General features: G+C 33.4%; 1 protein-coding gene across 2 annotated transcripts; it reads left to right on the top strand.

Annotated features, from left to right (window-relative positions):
• Positions 1 to 9,994: 9,994 nt before the first annotated feature.
• Positions 9,995 to 15,431, top strand: LOC114409715 (GDSL esterase/lipase At1g74460-like). 2 transcript variants are annotated; one of them, XM_028373280.1, is made up of 6 exons: positions 9,995 to 10,313; positions 10,840 to 10,970; positions 11,210 to 11,449; positions 11,759 to 12,008; positions 12,793 to 13,051; positions 15,048 to 15,431. In XM_028373280.1, the coding sequence occupies exons 1-5, from the start codon at positions 10,076 to 10,078 to the stop codon at positions 13,035 to 13,037; spliced, it is 1,104 nt and encodes a 367-aa protein (XP_028229081.1). In that variant the 5' UTR covers positions 9,995 to 10,075; the 3' UTR covers positions 13,038 to 13,051; positions 15,048 to 15,431. The 2 variants fall into 2 exon arrangements, with proteins under 2 accessions (XP_028229081.1, XP_028229080.1); XM_028373279.1 differs by lacking the exon at positions 15,048 to 15,431 and having other exon boundaries at positions 12,793 to 13,171.
• The last annotated feature ends 881 nt before the right edge of the window (positions 15,432 to 16,312 follow it).

The following is a 16,312-nucleotide window of genomic DNA, read 5'->3' as shown; positions in this document are numbered from 1 at the left end:
GAGAGAAATCCATAACTGGGAGGTTATGGGTTAATTCCTAATTAATTAGTTAAAAATCATCGTTTTGCGTGCGACTTAGAATTTAACGAAACCAACCTCTGAACCACGCTCGGGGTTTTATTCTGAGCGTTTTGATATACATATTGCTTGCTTTCGAAAACTGGCCCCGACGGACGCAGAGAAACGCGAGAAACTGGAACCAGAGAAATGGCACGCAAACCGAGGCAGGATTTTAGCGTTTCAAAGGTCAGATTTTTCTCACTTTTGTGACTGAGTATGGGTCACAGTCAAAAAGAGAAAGTGGGCCCTTTTTGCTCCAATCAAATAGGGACATGTGGCAGAGCTTGAATAAAATAATAAGAAAAGAGGAAAAAGCCTTTTAAAAACCAAAAAGCAACTCTCTCTCTCTCTTCACTCAGCAGAAAACATTGCAGAAGCCTTCTCTCTCCCTCTCCCTCACGTTGCCTTTCTTCTCCCTCATTCTCCATTGAAGCTCCACACAAAGCTTCAACCTTTGGCCATCATTTTTGCCCCAAATCGTGAAAGGAGAGCATTTTCGGGGTCGTGAAGTGCGTGGCTACGAGTGGGACTTCGAAAATCCAGGTTTGGGTGGACTTCTTTCTCTCTTAAATTTCGTGGGTATGGGGTTTTGGGAGATATGATGGGTGGTTATGTTAGTTTTCTGCTGTGTGATGATTATTTGTGAAGGCATTTGCTGAAAACTTGTTGAAATTGCCATGTTTGGATGAGTTAAACATACCCATTCTGTTTTAGGGTTTTTGTGATGATGTTTGTGATGTTTATATGCTGAAATTGCTGATGGAAATCTGTTAGAGATGAAGGGTAGAACTAACCCAAGGTTAGAAGGTGAGAATGTGATGTTATGAGTGGAAAAAGAGTGAGACTTTGAGAGTTGGAAGGCTAAGTCTGAATTCTGTGGTAAATGGAGGTTAAAGTGAGTTAATACTAGCTTGAAATGTCATTTAGGACATGTGAGAAAGGTTAGGCTGAGCTAGAGAGAAAAACAAATGACCAAAGTGAACCAAGAGCCATTTCTAGGGCAAAATTGGGTGTTGAAGAGTCAAATTTTGATTTGGTGGAATTTTAGGTGTAAATCCAGTTTGGGCAAGTTTAGATTGATGTTATGGACTTGTGTGAGGTGAGAGTTTGCTTCAAATTTACCTCATTCTAAATTTCACTTTTCAAACCTAGAAAACCCATTGATTTGAGGGGTTTTGGACACCTAGATTTTGTGTTACTGTGGTTTGAAGTTTGGCTTTGGTTTAGACATGTTTGATACATGATTTGGGACTTGTAGGATTCGATTTGAACAAGATTGGATGAGAGGAAGTGTGATTTTCGAAATCTGCACTTATGCAGAATTTTGCTGTCAAAATAGGTGCAGCAGAATTTTAGCTTGGTGCAGAAAATGCTTGTGTGTGGTTGGCTGTGGAAAGAGTAGTACAGAATGAGTTCTGGATGTTTGCTAGTCGATCCCAACGGTCACAATGTAGGCTTATGCACTATAGACTTCCAGTAAAATTTTGGAGTCGATCCAACGGTTAACGAATTGGATCGAAGGAATTGTTACTGGGGTCTTTAAGTGAGAAAAGCTGTGATTTTGGTTGATGTGTTGAGCAGAGTTTTCTGCCTTTGCTCTGTTTTGCTTGGCTGTGATAGCTTGTGCTGTTTGAATGTTGTTTTGCTTGGATGTTGTGGAAGCTTGAGAGGATTGATGGGGACCCGGTGTTGAGAGAAACGAGGATATGGGCTACGTGGGAGTACGTGAGCTCAGATGGAGGTGGGCAACAGGGGATGGTGGGTTTATGCGCGCTTTGTGGATGTGAAAAACTTGTTGTGCACCATCGCCCGACCGCCACCTAGTACCACATGTGATGGGTACCCCATAATCCTACAAGCTTGAGATGAGGAAGTGTTGAAGGGTGAAACTTCCTGCTTTTATTGTTGACCACAGAGTGGTACCTGGAGATATGTCGCGGGGGTCAGGAGACCTTGGGGACGTCAGGTGGGGTGCTATTGCCCAAAACCAAGCTTGACCAATCCCGACCCAACCCGGGCATAGTCGGTCAGTGAGAACCTGTGATGTACCTAAGCAGGCGAGCTCCTGGCAGTCAACAGATAAAAGGAAAACAAGACCACAAAGCAAGGAGGCTTGTGGTGGCTGGCCAGCTGTGAATTTTGTGTTATATGTGAGATATGGCCTCTGGTAATCGATTACCAAGGGTGGGTAATCGATTACAAGGCTTAAAAATGAAGACAGGAGGCTAAGATGGTCTCTGGTAATCGATTACCACGGGGTGTAATCGATTACCAGGCTTGAAAACGAGGTCAGGAAGCTAAGGAAGCCTCTGGTAATCGATTACCAAGTGGTGTAATCGATTACCAGGCTTAAAAAGGGAACTGGGAGTTGATGGAAGCCTCTGGTAATCGATTACCAGCCTGTGTAATCGATTACACAGAGGAATGGGTCACTGGTAATCGATTACCAGGCATGTGTAATCGATTACACAGTGTATTATTGCATATTTCATGTCCTGAGGCTGTGTAATTCAAGTTTAGCCTCTGGTAATCGATTACCAAGGCTGTGTAATCGATTACCAGAGATGGAAAGCCTTAAAATACCCCTTTTATTGCATGTAGTGTTTATGAGACGCATCGTGTGCAGCACAGTTAGATTCTTGTGAAAGAGTCTACCCCTTTCTCTTCTTTCTTGTAGATCGTGATGGCGGCGCAGCTAATCCGTGATCGAGTAGAGATGGAGTGCCTAGAGGGAGCTTGGGAGACCCTCGAAGGCAACACGAGGTGCCGATTTCGGGGCACCATTCGATTCACGGCTACTTCTTTGGTGCATCCAGATGAACCTGCACGGACGCTTCAGCGCACTGTGGAGTGGATACTACCCACGCCTACACCATATCGTCTAGTGGAGCCCGTTCAAGTGATCGAGGTAACGTCATCCGAGGAAGACCCTGAGGAGGACCTGGAGGAGCTACCTCCTGAGCCTGCTGTGGATGCCCTTGACTTTCTAGAGGGTGATGAGGATCCACTTCTTGAGGTGGATTCTCCCGAGGAAGTCATGTCGGCATCTGAGGCAGACTCTACGGAGGATAGCGGCCCGAGGGAGATGGCGATCAGCGGAGGCTCTTCATCCTAGTGGACAGCTTTTTGGATTAGTTTTGTATACTTTTGAGGGTGGGTGTATCTAGGACTGACTGATAGGTTTACTCTTTTGTTTTTGTATGGGTAGACCTGATGTATAGAAATTTGATTATTGTATACATGTGGCTGAAGCCACCACTATGGACACCTTTGCTCTGGATGACACTATATATTTTGTAAAACTCCCATATTTTGGACAGCTTTAAATGATGAATGCATTTATGATCGATCTTGTTCTTTGAAAGGAAAGCGTTAGTAACTTTATTTGTAAAAGAGTTTATCGACCGTATTTTATTCTTTTATTTTCACGTGACGACCTAAAGTAATGGCTGGTACGTTCTTTCTTTTGAAAAAGCAAAATAATTTAGAGAATTATGAGCGGTAAGAAAGAAATGACTCCGAATAGAGTTGTGAACTGGCCATTCAGGACTTTATAGTGAGGATTTTCCTTCTAAACCTAGTTATGGTGAAAAGAGAAAGAAATGAAAAAGAAAAAGAAGAAAAAAAAAATTACCATGGTTTTTGTTATTTAAATTATTACTATTAAACCAGTCATTAATTTAGGGACGCCACAGCATCCATTATTCCATTATCATATTTAAACTGACATGAATTCATTTGACTCAACAACATAGAAGAGATGTTGAAGAAGCTATAACATAGGCTTCATGTGAGGTGATATTGAATAACCGTCTTAGTAACCATTACATTCTAAGACGGTTGCACAACTGTCGTAATAAATATTACGACGTTGCTTTTTATGACGGTTCAAAATTGTCATAGAATATCCTGTAGAACCGACTTAGAATACCATAATTGTAGTAGTGTGTGTTAAATGTTGAGTTGCTATATTTGGTCATGTAGAACACCAGTTACGTTATCGTCATCCATATATGGTTCATTAATTATTATATAGACATTGAATTATTTACAACTAACTTGATAATTATCTTTTTTTAATGTGAACTTGATAATTATATCAAAACTGAAGTTATGATTTTCAAGGTTTAAATATTGAAAATAGTATCTTGTAATATTTCTTTACTTCCAAGTTCTGCAATACATGGCAAAAGCACTTGATGTGAATGCAAGGGACAAAACAGTAGGATGGTAGTGTGTTAAATAAGATTTAGCAGTGAGATGGTGGAAGATTAAGTGGAGGGCAAGGATTTTTTTTCCATATATGTATTTCATTAATAACACGGAATTAGGTTCATTAAAATGTTTCTATGACTAAAACAATTAATTTTCCTTTTTTATACAATTAAACCAACTCTTTTATTATTCTCATTGAATAAAATAAGAATTACAGGTCTGACCAAGTATTCTGAATAAAATGTTTCTATGACTAAAACAATTAGTTTTCTTTTTTTTATACAATTATACCAACTCTTTTATTATTCTCATTGAATAAAATAAGAATTACAGGTCTGACCAACTATTCTGATTACTGAATTATGGGTCATTCCTCTTCAGTTCAAATGCCTACAAAAGTATAATTTGGTACACTTGGATAGTGAAAATTACTTCACAAATTTTTTTTTCCAATGTCTAAGCCCTTGCATTTAGACAATTGCAATTTGAGTTAAAGAATGTTTTACCATACTTTTTTTCTTCAGAAAAAATAAAAGCAGATAAAATGAATACTAATTATGGTTTCCCCAAACCAATATGATTCCATAATATATCTCAGGAATCCACAATCAAGTTTTATTGACAGGAAATTTACATATAGCCACACATATATTTATTTCCCACCAATATATAGACCAAAAAAATAGAGAATTAATAAGTGATGAGAAGGAGGAGGAAAGAGACAACAAAAATACCATACGCAATGTGAAATACATCACCCTGCTAATTAAACCATTCAGAAGTATTTTACCACACCAGCATACAATTCTTCAACTTGTAGTTGACTAGGAGACAAAACTCCAATTTCATTAGCAAAATAATCCTGTAATTTAGTAATCAGATTAGTTCAGAGAATATTAGTAGTCAGTGGTCACCATAATGACCAAGTTTTCACCAATGATAGACTAGAGCTTGTTTGAATTTGTTTGCAGTCATATTAAAGATTTAACAAATGTTGAATGAAATTATGAACCGGCAACTATACTGACAGTTTGTCACCACCAAACTAAATCTTTGTTGGAAAAAATAGGGGATCAAAAAATAGGAAAGGTATTGTATCTTCCCACTAGCCATAAAATAAACTCTGTCACCTTTCTTTATAGTCCCATCTACAACTCGAAAGTATACAATAACACCTCTATATGGATCATAGTAGCTGCATGTAAAGAAATAATAAATATGAGTGCATGAAGTATAAATACCACATGTAAAAGAATGTTAGTTGACACAACATACTAGGGGGATAAATCTGCCATACATACTAAAGGAATTCTATCCATGTGAATACCAAAGTTATCAAAGGTGGATCACAGAATATGGTGAAGGACAAAATTCTGCCATATAAACACACCATTGCAGTTATGGCACTGCCATAGAGAGCCTCCCTTCACAAATTGCCTATGGCAGAGGGGTCAAGAAATGCCACATTAGTGTTATGGTGGGACTATAAGGGCTATTTAATAACATTGGAAATTATTGCATCTAAGGATGTCTACGTAGAGAGAGCAATCGTATAGAACTTGGATGCATAAAGTAAAGGTCTCTGAACATGCATTAAGCTAAGTACACAACAACAAAACTACATGGAAAAAGAATAAACTAAAGTACAAGATGAGCCCCAGACATAGAAATTAGATCCTTGAACTTTGCAATAAGACTACCTAGTCTCAGTTGAAGTGTCTATGTTATCATTTTTACATTGTAGGGACCTTAATAAAATTATTTTGTGGTATCAATGTTATCCAAATCTTAAATGATAATCCATGTGGATCCATAGAGTATTGGCAACATATATGATCAAATGGATTAGTACATTTGAAAAAAATGAAGAGTACCTGTCAAATATTAAAGCCCTCAATGGTTTTTTAGATGTATCTTCAGGTGGGGGAATTCTTGCAACAATTGCATTGAGAATTTCAATTATACCTATTCCTTCCTACAGCAGCAGAAAAGTAACTTCATTATGTAGCTACATGTATATGTATGTGTGTGTGTGTGTATTATATATGTGTGTGTGTGTGTGTGTGTATGTAAAATCATAAACCAAACAAAACAACAGGAAATGAAAGAACAATAACAAACCTTTGCCAGCTCCCATAGTGTGATGGGCGGTGTGTACAAGGCCTAGGAGCGAATTCACCGTCGTATAGCTGACCGGTGATTACTAGCGATTCTGACTTCATGCAGGCGAGTTGCAGCCTACAATCTGAACTGAGGACGAGTTTTTGGAGTTAGCTCACCCTCGCGGGATCGCGATCCTTTGTCCCGTCCATTGTAGCACGTGTGTTGCCCAGGGCATAAGGGGCATGAGGACTTGACGTCATCCTCACCTTCCTCCGGCTTATCACCGGACGTTAATAATTTTTTCCATGCATGTAAGTAGGGGTTTCTTTGTTTTCAGCCCTTGGTTTTCTTCTCTACGGTGCAAGCTGATTGTCTATTTCAATTTTCACTTTTGTAATTTGGATTGTGGAATGAAATTAATGCATCTGGGTTTAAGAATAACACTAAGTTTGGAATTTTTCCTTGTTTGAACTCAGAAGAGAAAAAAAAATCAACGATTAGTAGATATAACCAACGGAGTTCTTCAAATATTTACCACCTTCCTGAACTGATGAAATTAAAAATAGTTAAAAAATATGGGTGCCTTGTGCATGTGTCTTGTTTGGTTTTTGTCTGTATTCAGACCCCTTTCTTCTTCGAAACGTGTATGGTCACAATTCTTATGATTGGTTCCTCGGAGTTAGTTTGTGAAACCTTACAAACCTTAGCAACCCAATTAAAAAAAATTACAAGATCAATGACCCAATTATAATTTTATTTATTTATTTGTGGACCTAATTAAAAATTCCCAAATCTTTCAGGGTCCTGCTTGTTAACTGAACATTTTTTATATAATTAAAATTCATAATAAATAACTTTGACTATAAATTATATTATTTACAATGAACGACTTAAATTGTGATGATTATTTTTATCTATTTAATTTTTTTTAATAAAATAACTAATGAAATTTAATTTAGACATGGAAAGAAAAGAGAGTAGATTGATAGATTAAAAGGGAGGGTTGTTAAGAACATCAAGTATACAAAGATAAAAGGAGGGTAGTTTGAGTGGTTGAGAGAGAAATTTTGACTAATTGCAGAGGTAGTGTGTGAAATGCACATCAGAAATGAAAAAAATACTGGGGTTAGTTCAGAAGTTGTTGGCTATGGTGTTTATAGACCTTTTTTATTGCTAATTTTTGTTCTGATATTTTTGTATGTTGTTGTTTTACTTATAATTTCAAACTGTGTACATGCCTTTTATTGATATAATTCATTTTATTCATTTGTTTCTCAGTACTTAGGCGTGTCCTCCTTCTGTTAGTTTCATGAGTTTGTTTGTCATTTTGTAGGGTTCAAGTGATATTGATCAATTACGAAAGATTTTTGCAGCCTTTCTCCTAGCTCTTCACCTTATTATAGTAATTTCAATTTAGGGAAAAATTGTAGACTTTCATTAATTATGTAAATTTTTGTATTATGTAATTAAATGATTTTACAATTGTTGAAAATAATATAAATATATTTTTGCTTCAAATCAATGTTTAGTGTATTCGTTACACATTACAAAAAATAAAATAGCACAAAAAACTTACAAAAAGTAAAACAACACCAATAAAAAAATAGACATACTAAGACGGTTATGCGCATAACCGTCTTAGTATGTCATTTGTCTAAAGGAAAATCTAAGACGGTTCATTGCATAACAGTCTAAAAAAACGCTACATACTAAGATGATTATATCACCAACCGTCTTAGTATGTCAATTGTCTAAAAGGAATAACGTATGTATTAAAGCCAATTCATTTTTTTTGGACTTTTGACTTTGTTGTTTGCTAACCTCTAATCCAGTCAACAACATTTATCTTTTAGGCCTATCGATTTGGGTTATCGAAAATTTAAACTTCGGCTACCAACAATAATATTAGTGCACAAATTATTAAAGTGTATAGACTATAGAGCATAAGTTATCATTAGTCAATAAAAACTTTCATATTTTGTATTGTCAATTCATTTTTTGTTTTTTTCTCATGCATTAATCACTTAATTTTTATTTTTTAAAATTTTTATCTTCGATTATTAATTAAAGTGAAATATTATGAATTATTTTAATTTGATAAGTATCTTTTTGAAGGAAATTGAAGAAGTAATTCTAAAGAAAGAATACAAAGTATTTTATTCTACTTTACAAGTGATGATCCTTCCTTCAAGTGCTCCCAAAGGAGGAATGCAACGCATCGAATCAAGAAATATTCTTGAATGGACACAAATCTAACACCTCATCCTTATACAACCAATAAAAAATTAACAAGTAATTAAATATAAAGAAAAATATTAATCATTTATTAGAATTTACCTAATTCCTTTTGATAAAAATAAGATATAATTTGTTTCCTTAAATAAGGATTTCATCATATGAAGATATATTAAATATTTATATAATAAAAAATTTAATTTCTTTTATTATCTTTTGTTTATGTGAAATAAAATATGTAACTAATTGACTAATCGAGAAATTTTATAAATATACTTTATTATTATTACAATTATGGACATGATCTTCACAAGTTTTTGTGAAATTTACAAACCCTTTCTTCAAATGTGATCCCCCTCCTTTTCGGTTGGATCAAATGGGGGTCACTTTTTCATACCTAGAAGCTTTATTTATAGACCAAGCAACCCACTCTTAAAAAAGAAAATAAATCCTAAAGTATTCTAAACAAATTTTTAAAAAATATTCTAAGGATTTAAAACATATAATAAATTCTTAAAAGATACCAGACATATCTCAACACTAACTTTTAAAGCCAAGGATGAGTCTTTTTCTACTACTATAATCTTTTCTTCTAAATTGGATTACAGATTAACTCTTAAACTTTTCTTTTGAACCTAACGGTCTAACTTCTTTTGTCTTGATTCCCAAGGAAGAATTGCACAAAAATTCAATGGGGAAAACAATTTGATGAAGTGGTGGATCCATATGCAAAACAATTTATTGAAAATAAAATTAAAAAACACAAACTAACTTATAAGGATTAAAATTAAAATGAAGGTGAAGTTACACCTACTAAATAAATATTTAAGCCTTTTAACTTATTAAAATGTTTAATTTTTAAGGATTCCACTCATGCATACCCTTTTAGCAATAAAACATGCAGAGTAATTAACGAGATGTGAAATACAATTTTAGCAAGCGATGGCGGAGTTAGGTGTACTTACCTTAACAATTCACTAGAATAATACATGTTCGTTGAAAATTCGACTTATTACAAATCACCCTATTGGGCTATTCATCATTTTCCAATATGCTTAAACTGTATTCAGCGAGAGTTCCACACCAATGGATTTCAAGTTCAAACATTAACCAAATCATGTCTTGATCACCCCTCCAAAAAATACAAATATGACTTCAGCTACACACATGTGGTCGTAAGTTACAAAGCTGCACCATGTAACAGAACAAAAGGGTAGTTGCAGTAGGTTTGAATCAGTAATAGTTGGTTTATCAAACGATCTACTTCCTTCCCTCTACTAACAATGCTACCAAACGTAGCATAGTCTCACCATTCCACATTTCACAAATTCATAGCTATTATTATATAAAAGTATAAAACCAACCCAAGTGCTTAAATCCTTATTATTAGACCCTTTCTCTTAGAGCCAAGAGGTTTAAGTTATAACATTACTTGAAGAGATTACCAATTGATAGAAAAAATATGAAGTTCCATTTGGTGCTAGTTGTTCTAATAGGCACCATATTTGGAATTGGGCTTGAAGGGTGCCAATGCAAGGTTGTGCAGTTCATTTTTGGAGACTCCCTCTCGGATGTTGGAAATAACAAGTACCTCTCTAAGAGCCTTGCTCAGGCAAGTTTACCTTGGTATGGTATTGATTTGGGTAATGGTCTACCTAATGGTAGGTTCTCAAATGGTCGCACGGTTGCTGATATAATAGGTAATTGTAAATCTTTCACTTTATATGATTAAACCCCAAATTAGTCCCAGAAATTTCACTTTTATCACTACGTTTACAAAAAGGTCATTCATGTTTGCCTTTTCATTGTACTAAAGTAAATAATGTTTTATGAAGTTGGAGAGTGAAGAAAAGTCAAGGATTAATTATGGTGATGAATGTTTACAATCTTGGACTAAACTGAGGTGTTACTATATTTTTTATATAACATGCAGATAACTTTCGGTAATGAGCTCACAAGAATTTAACTTAATTTATATCAGCATATGGGCTGTTGAATTTTCAGGAAATCCATACATGGCCGCTTGTTTCAACTTTGTATTCATTTTAGCCAAATGTGTAAAATGGCTCCTTTTTTGTTTTGAAAAAAAAAATAGTGTCTATTTAGTTGTGGTTTGTAAAGGTTTTTGATACTGGGTTGAGCAATATGTGAATATATGTGAAATAAAGTTTAAGAGCATTTTTCTATTGTTTCACTCTGTAATCATAGTGATATTGACATGTTCAGGTGACAATATGGGCCTTCCGAGGCCTCCAGCATTCCTTGATCCTTCTCTATCTGAAGATGTTATATTGGAAAATGGAGTGAATTATGCTTCTGGGGGTGGAGGCATCTTGAATGAAACTGGCAGTTATTTTGTAAGTTGCTAAGTGTAAACTTCAATTCTATTTGTCATATAGCTATGTAGTATATAGGCAAAACAATTTACTTTAGAGGGTAAAGTACACAATTTCAATCATTCATGAGAAAATTAACTATTGATATTATGCATGTATTAGAATATTAACTAATGATTTTCTCATCAAGAGCTGAGATTAATCACTTTACGTACTCTAGAGGAGCAAAATCCTTGATTGAAAAATCATTCCTCTTGCAGATTCAAAGGTTTTCTCTCTACAAGCAAATTGAGCTGTTTCAGGGGACACAAGAACTGATTAGAAGCAGAATTGGGAAAGAGGAGGCAGAAACGTTTTTCCAGGAAGCTCATTATGTTGTTGCTTTAGGCAGCAATGACTTCATCAACAACTACTTGATGCCTGTTTACAGTGATTCGTGGACATATAACGATCAAACCTTCATAGACTACTTGATAGGAACTCTACGAGAACAATTGAAGGTTTATTTATTAATCCATTCTTAACAAAATAATTTCTCTTTATAAAAATGCTAATAATACCCTCTCAAACATACTTTTTTTAATACACTTTTAATTATAAAATAAAATTTGTTGAAAATCACATACTTACGAGTCTCACTCTTTATTTAATAAATCTCACTCATAATTTGTAGTTTTTAGTGAATTTTAACTGGAAAAGCAAGTTCAAAAGGAATGTGTGCTAGAGTATATTATTATTAGCACTTTTTTTCCCCTCTTTTCCATTTTGGTTTCTAACAATCTTTTCAATTATGCCCTTTTGCTATTTAGCTACTGCATGGTCTAGGAGCAAGGCAGTTGATGGTGTTTGGGCTGGGCCCAATGGGATGCATTCCACTTCAAAGGGTGCTTAGTACATCTGGGGAATGTCAAGATAGAACAAACAATCTTGCTATTAGCTTTAATAAGGCTACAACCAAGTTAGTAGTTGACTTGGGAAAGCAACTTCCCAATTCAAGCTATAGATTTGGAGATGCATATGACGTTGTTAATGATGTGATTAGCAACCCGAATAAATATGGTAAGTAATTTAGTATGTACACCTGATAATACATAAACCATTATCTGAAACTTAAACCATTAGCACTTACTATAAATATTCAAAGGAGTTTGATATATTCTTTATTTGGATGAGAAGAGAAAAAAATAAAATAAGAGAAGAGAGAGAGAGAGAAAATGAAAATTCGAAACTACAGAGAAAATTTGATGATTATTTTTTGAAATTTTTATTTCTTAAATTATTTTTTCCCTTTTTATTCATTTTCTCTTCAATTAAATGTATAATAGAAATTTTAATTATATCTTTGTTCTATTTTCTTTATCTCCATCCAAATTCAGAGTAAAAGTCCGAGGAAAAGGAATGAGTTAGTATGCATATCTTGAGATTATAGCAATACAAAAAAAAAAGTCATTTACTAACAAATAAATATAGCATTGAGTTATGTTCATTGATATAACTTCAATCTAGCTACCAGAATTAAACTGTTAATATAAAAATTGTTTAATACATTTTGATCTACAATATTTGTACACAAGTCCTTGAAGTTAGTTTATGATAACTTGAAACCACTAAAAAAACAACTTTTGGCGGTTTTATTATCTCTAAGGATCCAATTACAAAAATGGTAGAAGATCAATGATTTAATTACATTTTTTTTTTAATTTAACAACCAAACTATAAATTCTTAAAAGATACATTAAAATTATAAACATTGTACACTAACTAATAGTAGGGTTCCAAAATTGAAAACTCCTTAGCTCGTGTACTAAGAATTATTTCCATTGCAATCACAATTTTAATGTAGGGTTTCAAAACTCAGACTCACCCTGTTGCTCCTTTGGAAATATTCGACCGGCTCTTACATGTATACCTGCATCAAAACTGTGCAAAGATAGAAGCAAGTACGTTTTTTGGGACGAGTATCATCCCTCAGACAGAGCTAATGAGCTAATTGCCAATGAGCTCATCAAGAAATTTGGGTTTGTGCGTGTTGATCAAACAACACCTCCTTCACCATCACCCGCTCTTGCTCCATCTTCAGACGATTAATCATGCATGTGAAGGTTTATTGCTAAATACTCTTAATTGCTTTTGTTAAATTTATAATCGAAGTTAGTTCTCTTTACTAGTCGGTTACACTAATTTACTGATACAATTAGAGCTTGTCTTGATGATTCCTCATACATAATTTATTGTAAAGCAAGTAACCATATATATATATATATATATATATATATATATATATATATATATATATATATATATATATATATATATATATATGCAATCATATGTTAAACTCCTAAAAACCCGTTAAGAGTATTCTTTCTCCGGTTTCCGGTTTCTATTATAAGCATAAAAAAAATTACTTCATATTAATTAAGAAACTTAGTTACCATCATTTCATTTTGTTAATCTCGCTTAAAAAATAAGTTTCCTTCCACAACTATCATTCATTGAAACTTGAAATCAAGAATAAAATGGGTCATTTGGAGATTATCTTATTAAATATAATAAAATCATTTGAGATTTACTTATATTTAAGATCAAAATATATGATTTTTTTAATATATGAAATTTGACTTTTCTAGTAAGATTTTAAATTCTAATTTTGTATATAAGAAATAAGAGATAAAAATTTTTTATATGATTAAATAATTTGTTCTACCCAACTCGACTTAGACGAAATTAAAAGTCTATTTGATTTGTTAAAAATTACGATACTAAACAAAACAAATATTTTTGTTCCACATTTGATTTAAAAAAGATCATAAAACAACACAAATAAAGCAAATGAGACACTAACATAATGTCTAATATTTGTTATTTAGAAAATCATGAAACAACTTTTTGCCTCAAGTACAAAGTATTAAAAAGATAAACATATCTCTATTTATACTCTTTAATAACCGAAAAATAGTAATTAACCAACGTAATCCTTCTAAAAAGAAAATACTGGTTTTTTTTATTCTAATCTATCTATTTTTAATTCCAATAAACTCATTAAATTTGATATCAATTGTATTAAAATAATTAATATTATGTATTTTAGTAAATTTTATATTATTTTACTTGTGTTATTCATTATTCATCAAACGATGTACAAGATAAAAAAAAAATTATCCAATAACTTGTGTTTTTATCCTGTGTTGTTCTTCTTATCTTGTTTAATATCATAATTTTAACGAATCAAATGGATCCTAAATGAAAGTAACACAACAAATCACATAATGAACTCCATTTTTTTCCCGATGTTCGAAGAAAAACAAACAGCAAACAAAAGGGCCCGAGGCCCAAACCAAGCTACTGCAGAGATAGCTCATTACATATTAAACCCGATTATGCATGTAGGCAATTACTTAATACTTAATGTACTCCATTTTCTGTTTGGTGCACTCCCAAAATTTGTAAGTCCCCATCTTATCATTCTCTCCATCATCCTCTTCACCTTGGGCAGCACCATCACTGAATAAAGCCTGTCCTATTAAAGCATAAACGTTGGACTCAGTAGGAGTGCAAAAGGAAGCAAGCATGGCCTCAACAAACACGATGAGAACTATGGTTGTTAAAATGGGCTAGAATCCATGGGCCAACCTGGCCCACTACAAGTTTGGGCCGAGGTAGAGTTGGAAAAATAAAGTAGCTTTTCAATTAGTTCAGAAATTGAACTTGGCCTACTCGGGTTGAACCCGTGTTGGGTCAGGTTAGTTCACCTAACCTACTTAAGAATTAACCTAGTGTCAAGGTCACTACTTTTTGTGTTTTTCTACTCTATTTTTAGTAATTTGTAATGTTATTTTAGACTTCAAAGCATCAAGTTCTAGACTTCGATATTCTTTTAGTATTTGTGTTTTGTAATGTTGTTCAAAACTATTTTATTCTAAACTATTATGACTATTTTGGCTCACATTCCATTCCATGGCAAGGTACCTTGATATTTTTTAGCTTGATGAAATTTAAAAATAATGTTATAATTTATTATTCAAATTTATTTTTCTAGAAACATTAATTGTCTTTTGATTATTCTTTTTTTTAAAAAATTGATTTTTTTTGTTTTAGGTGGGTCAGCCTGTTTAATCCACCAACCCATAATGGGTTGGGTCAAGCCATAAATTGTTAGGACTCAACAAAAAAATGGGTCAAGTTGGGCCAACCCGTTTATAAGGTGGGTTGGGCCCAACAATTTGGGTTGACCTGTTTTTGATAGCATTAGCGAGAATACATGACCCCAAGTTGTTCTCAACAATATCCTTGACTCCGTGGAGAACGGTGTTGCCAATGTGACAACATTGGTTGTAGAGCATGATGTGGTTGACCGTCAACTTGAGTCTCAAGAGCTTGGATACATAGTGATTGTGGTCGAGAACGGTGTCAACGCATGAAGTGGTGTGTATTACGAATTATTCAATCTGTAATACATTTATTTATATTATGAATTGCTTAATTTATAATTAAATATAGAGTGGAAAGAATTAATAACAAATAACATATGATCAAATCAATTTCCTATAAACTATATTAATGATTTTTATTTAAAAGGAACCCTAGCGTCATTCTCACCCATTATTTTCTCTTCTCCACATACACCAAAGTATTAAAAGTTATTTTTTTATGAAGTTTCGCTCATGTAAGAGCTGATAACAAGACTTGATCTTAATGTGAATATACATAGATTTTTCACAAATTAAAGATTTTTTTTTTTGTTAATTGAAGAACATACTATTACACAATTTTAAATTTCTTTATTTTATATTATATTTTAAACATAAAATAAATCTTTTCATTTTGTCACAACTGTTACAAGTACTCATTTAAATTATCACAATTTATTGATATAGAATGCTTTTAGACATGTCAAATCAGACATGAAAGGGAAAATATCATGTTAAAAGAAAAACACCCCAAGAAGCATCATTCATTTTAGACTAACATTATAAACATTATGAGAGTTTGATATTTGAGACACATAACAACTATTCTTTATTCTTTCTTAGTTTCCTTTATATATTCTTTTTTCTAGTGATTGAATATTGAAAAATTAATTTTGGTGACAAACTTTTGTGATGGACTATATTCTCTCACTGGTAATGACTCCCCTGGCACACTGTGACAGATAATAGAATTTTGTGACGAAAGCTTATTTATGTTACTTTGTGAAGAAATTAATAACTAATATTTTCCTTCCTTGAAATTTTTATCACAAGCCCCATCACTAAATAAATAGATTTATTTTTGTGAGGGATTTTGTTGCAGAATTTTGCCCCTCTTAACGTTGTTCGTCACAAAATGTCACAAGTAAATATGGAACGTTCTCCAAGGGTTTT

The sequence above is a fragment of the Glycine soja genome, chromosome 4 (assembly GCF_004193775.1).
Source record: "Glycine soja cultivar W05 chromosome 4, ASM419377v2, whole genome shotgun sequence".
Classification (NCBI taxonomy): domain Eukaryota; kingdom Viridiplantae; phylum Streptophyta; class Magnoliopsida; order Fabales; family Fabaceae; genus Glycine; species Glycine soja.
This window is presented reverse-complemented; position numbering and strand designations above follow the sequence as displayed.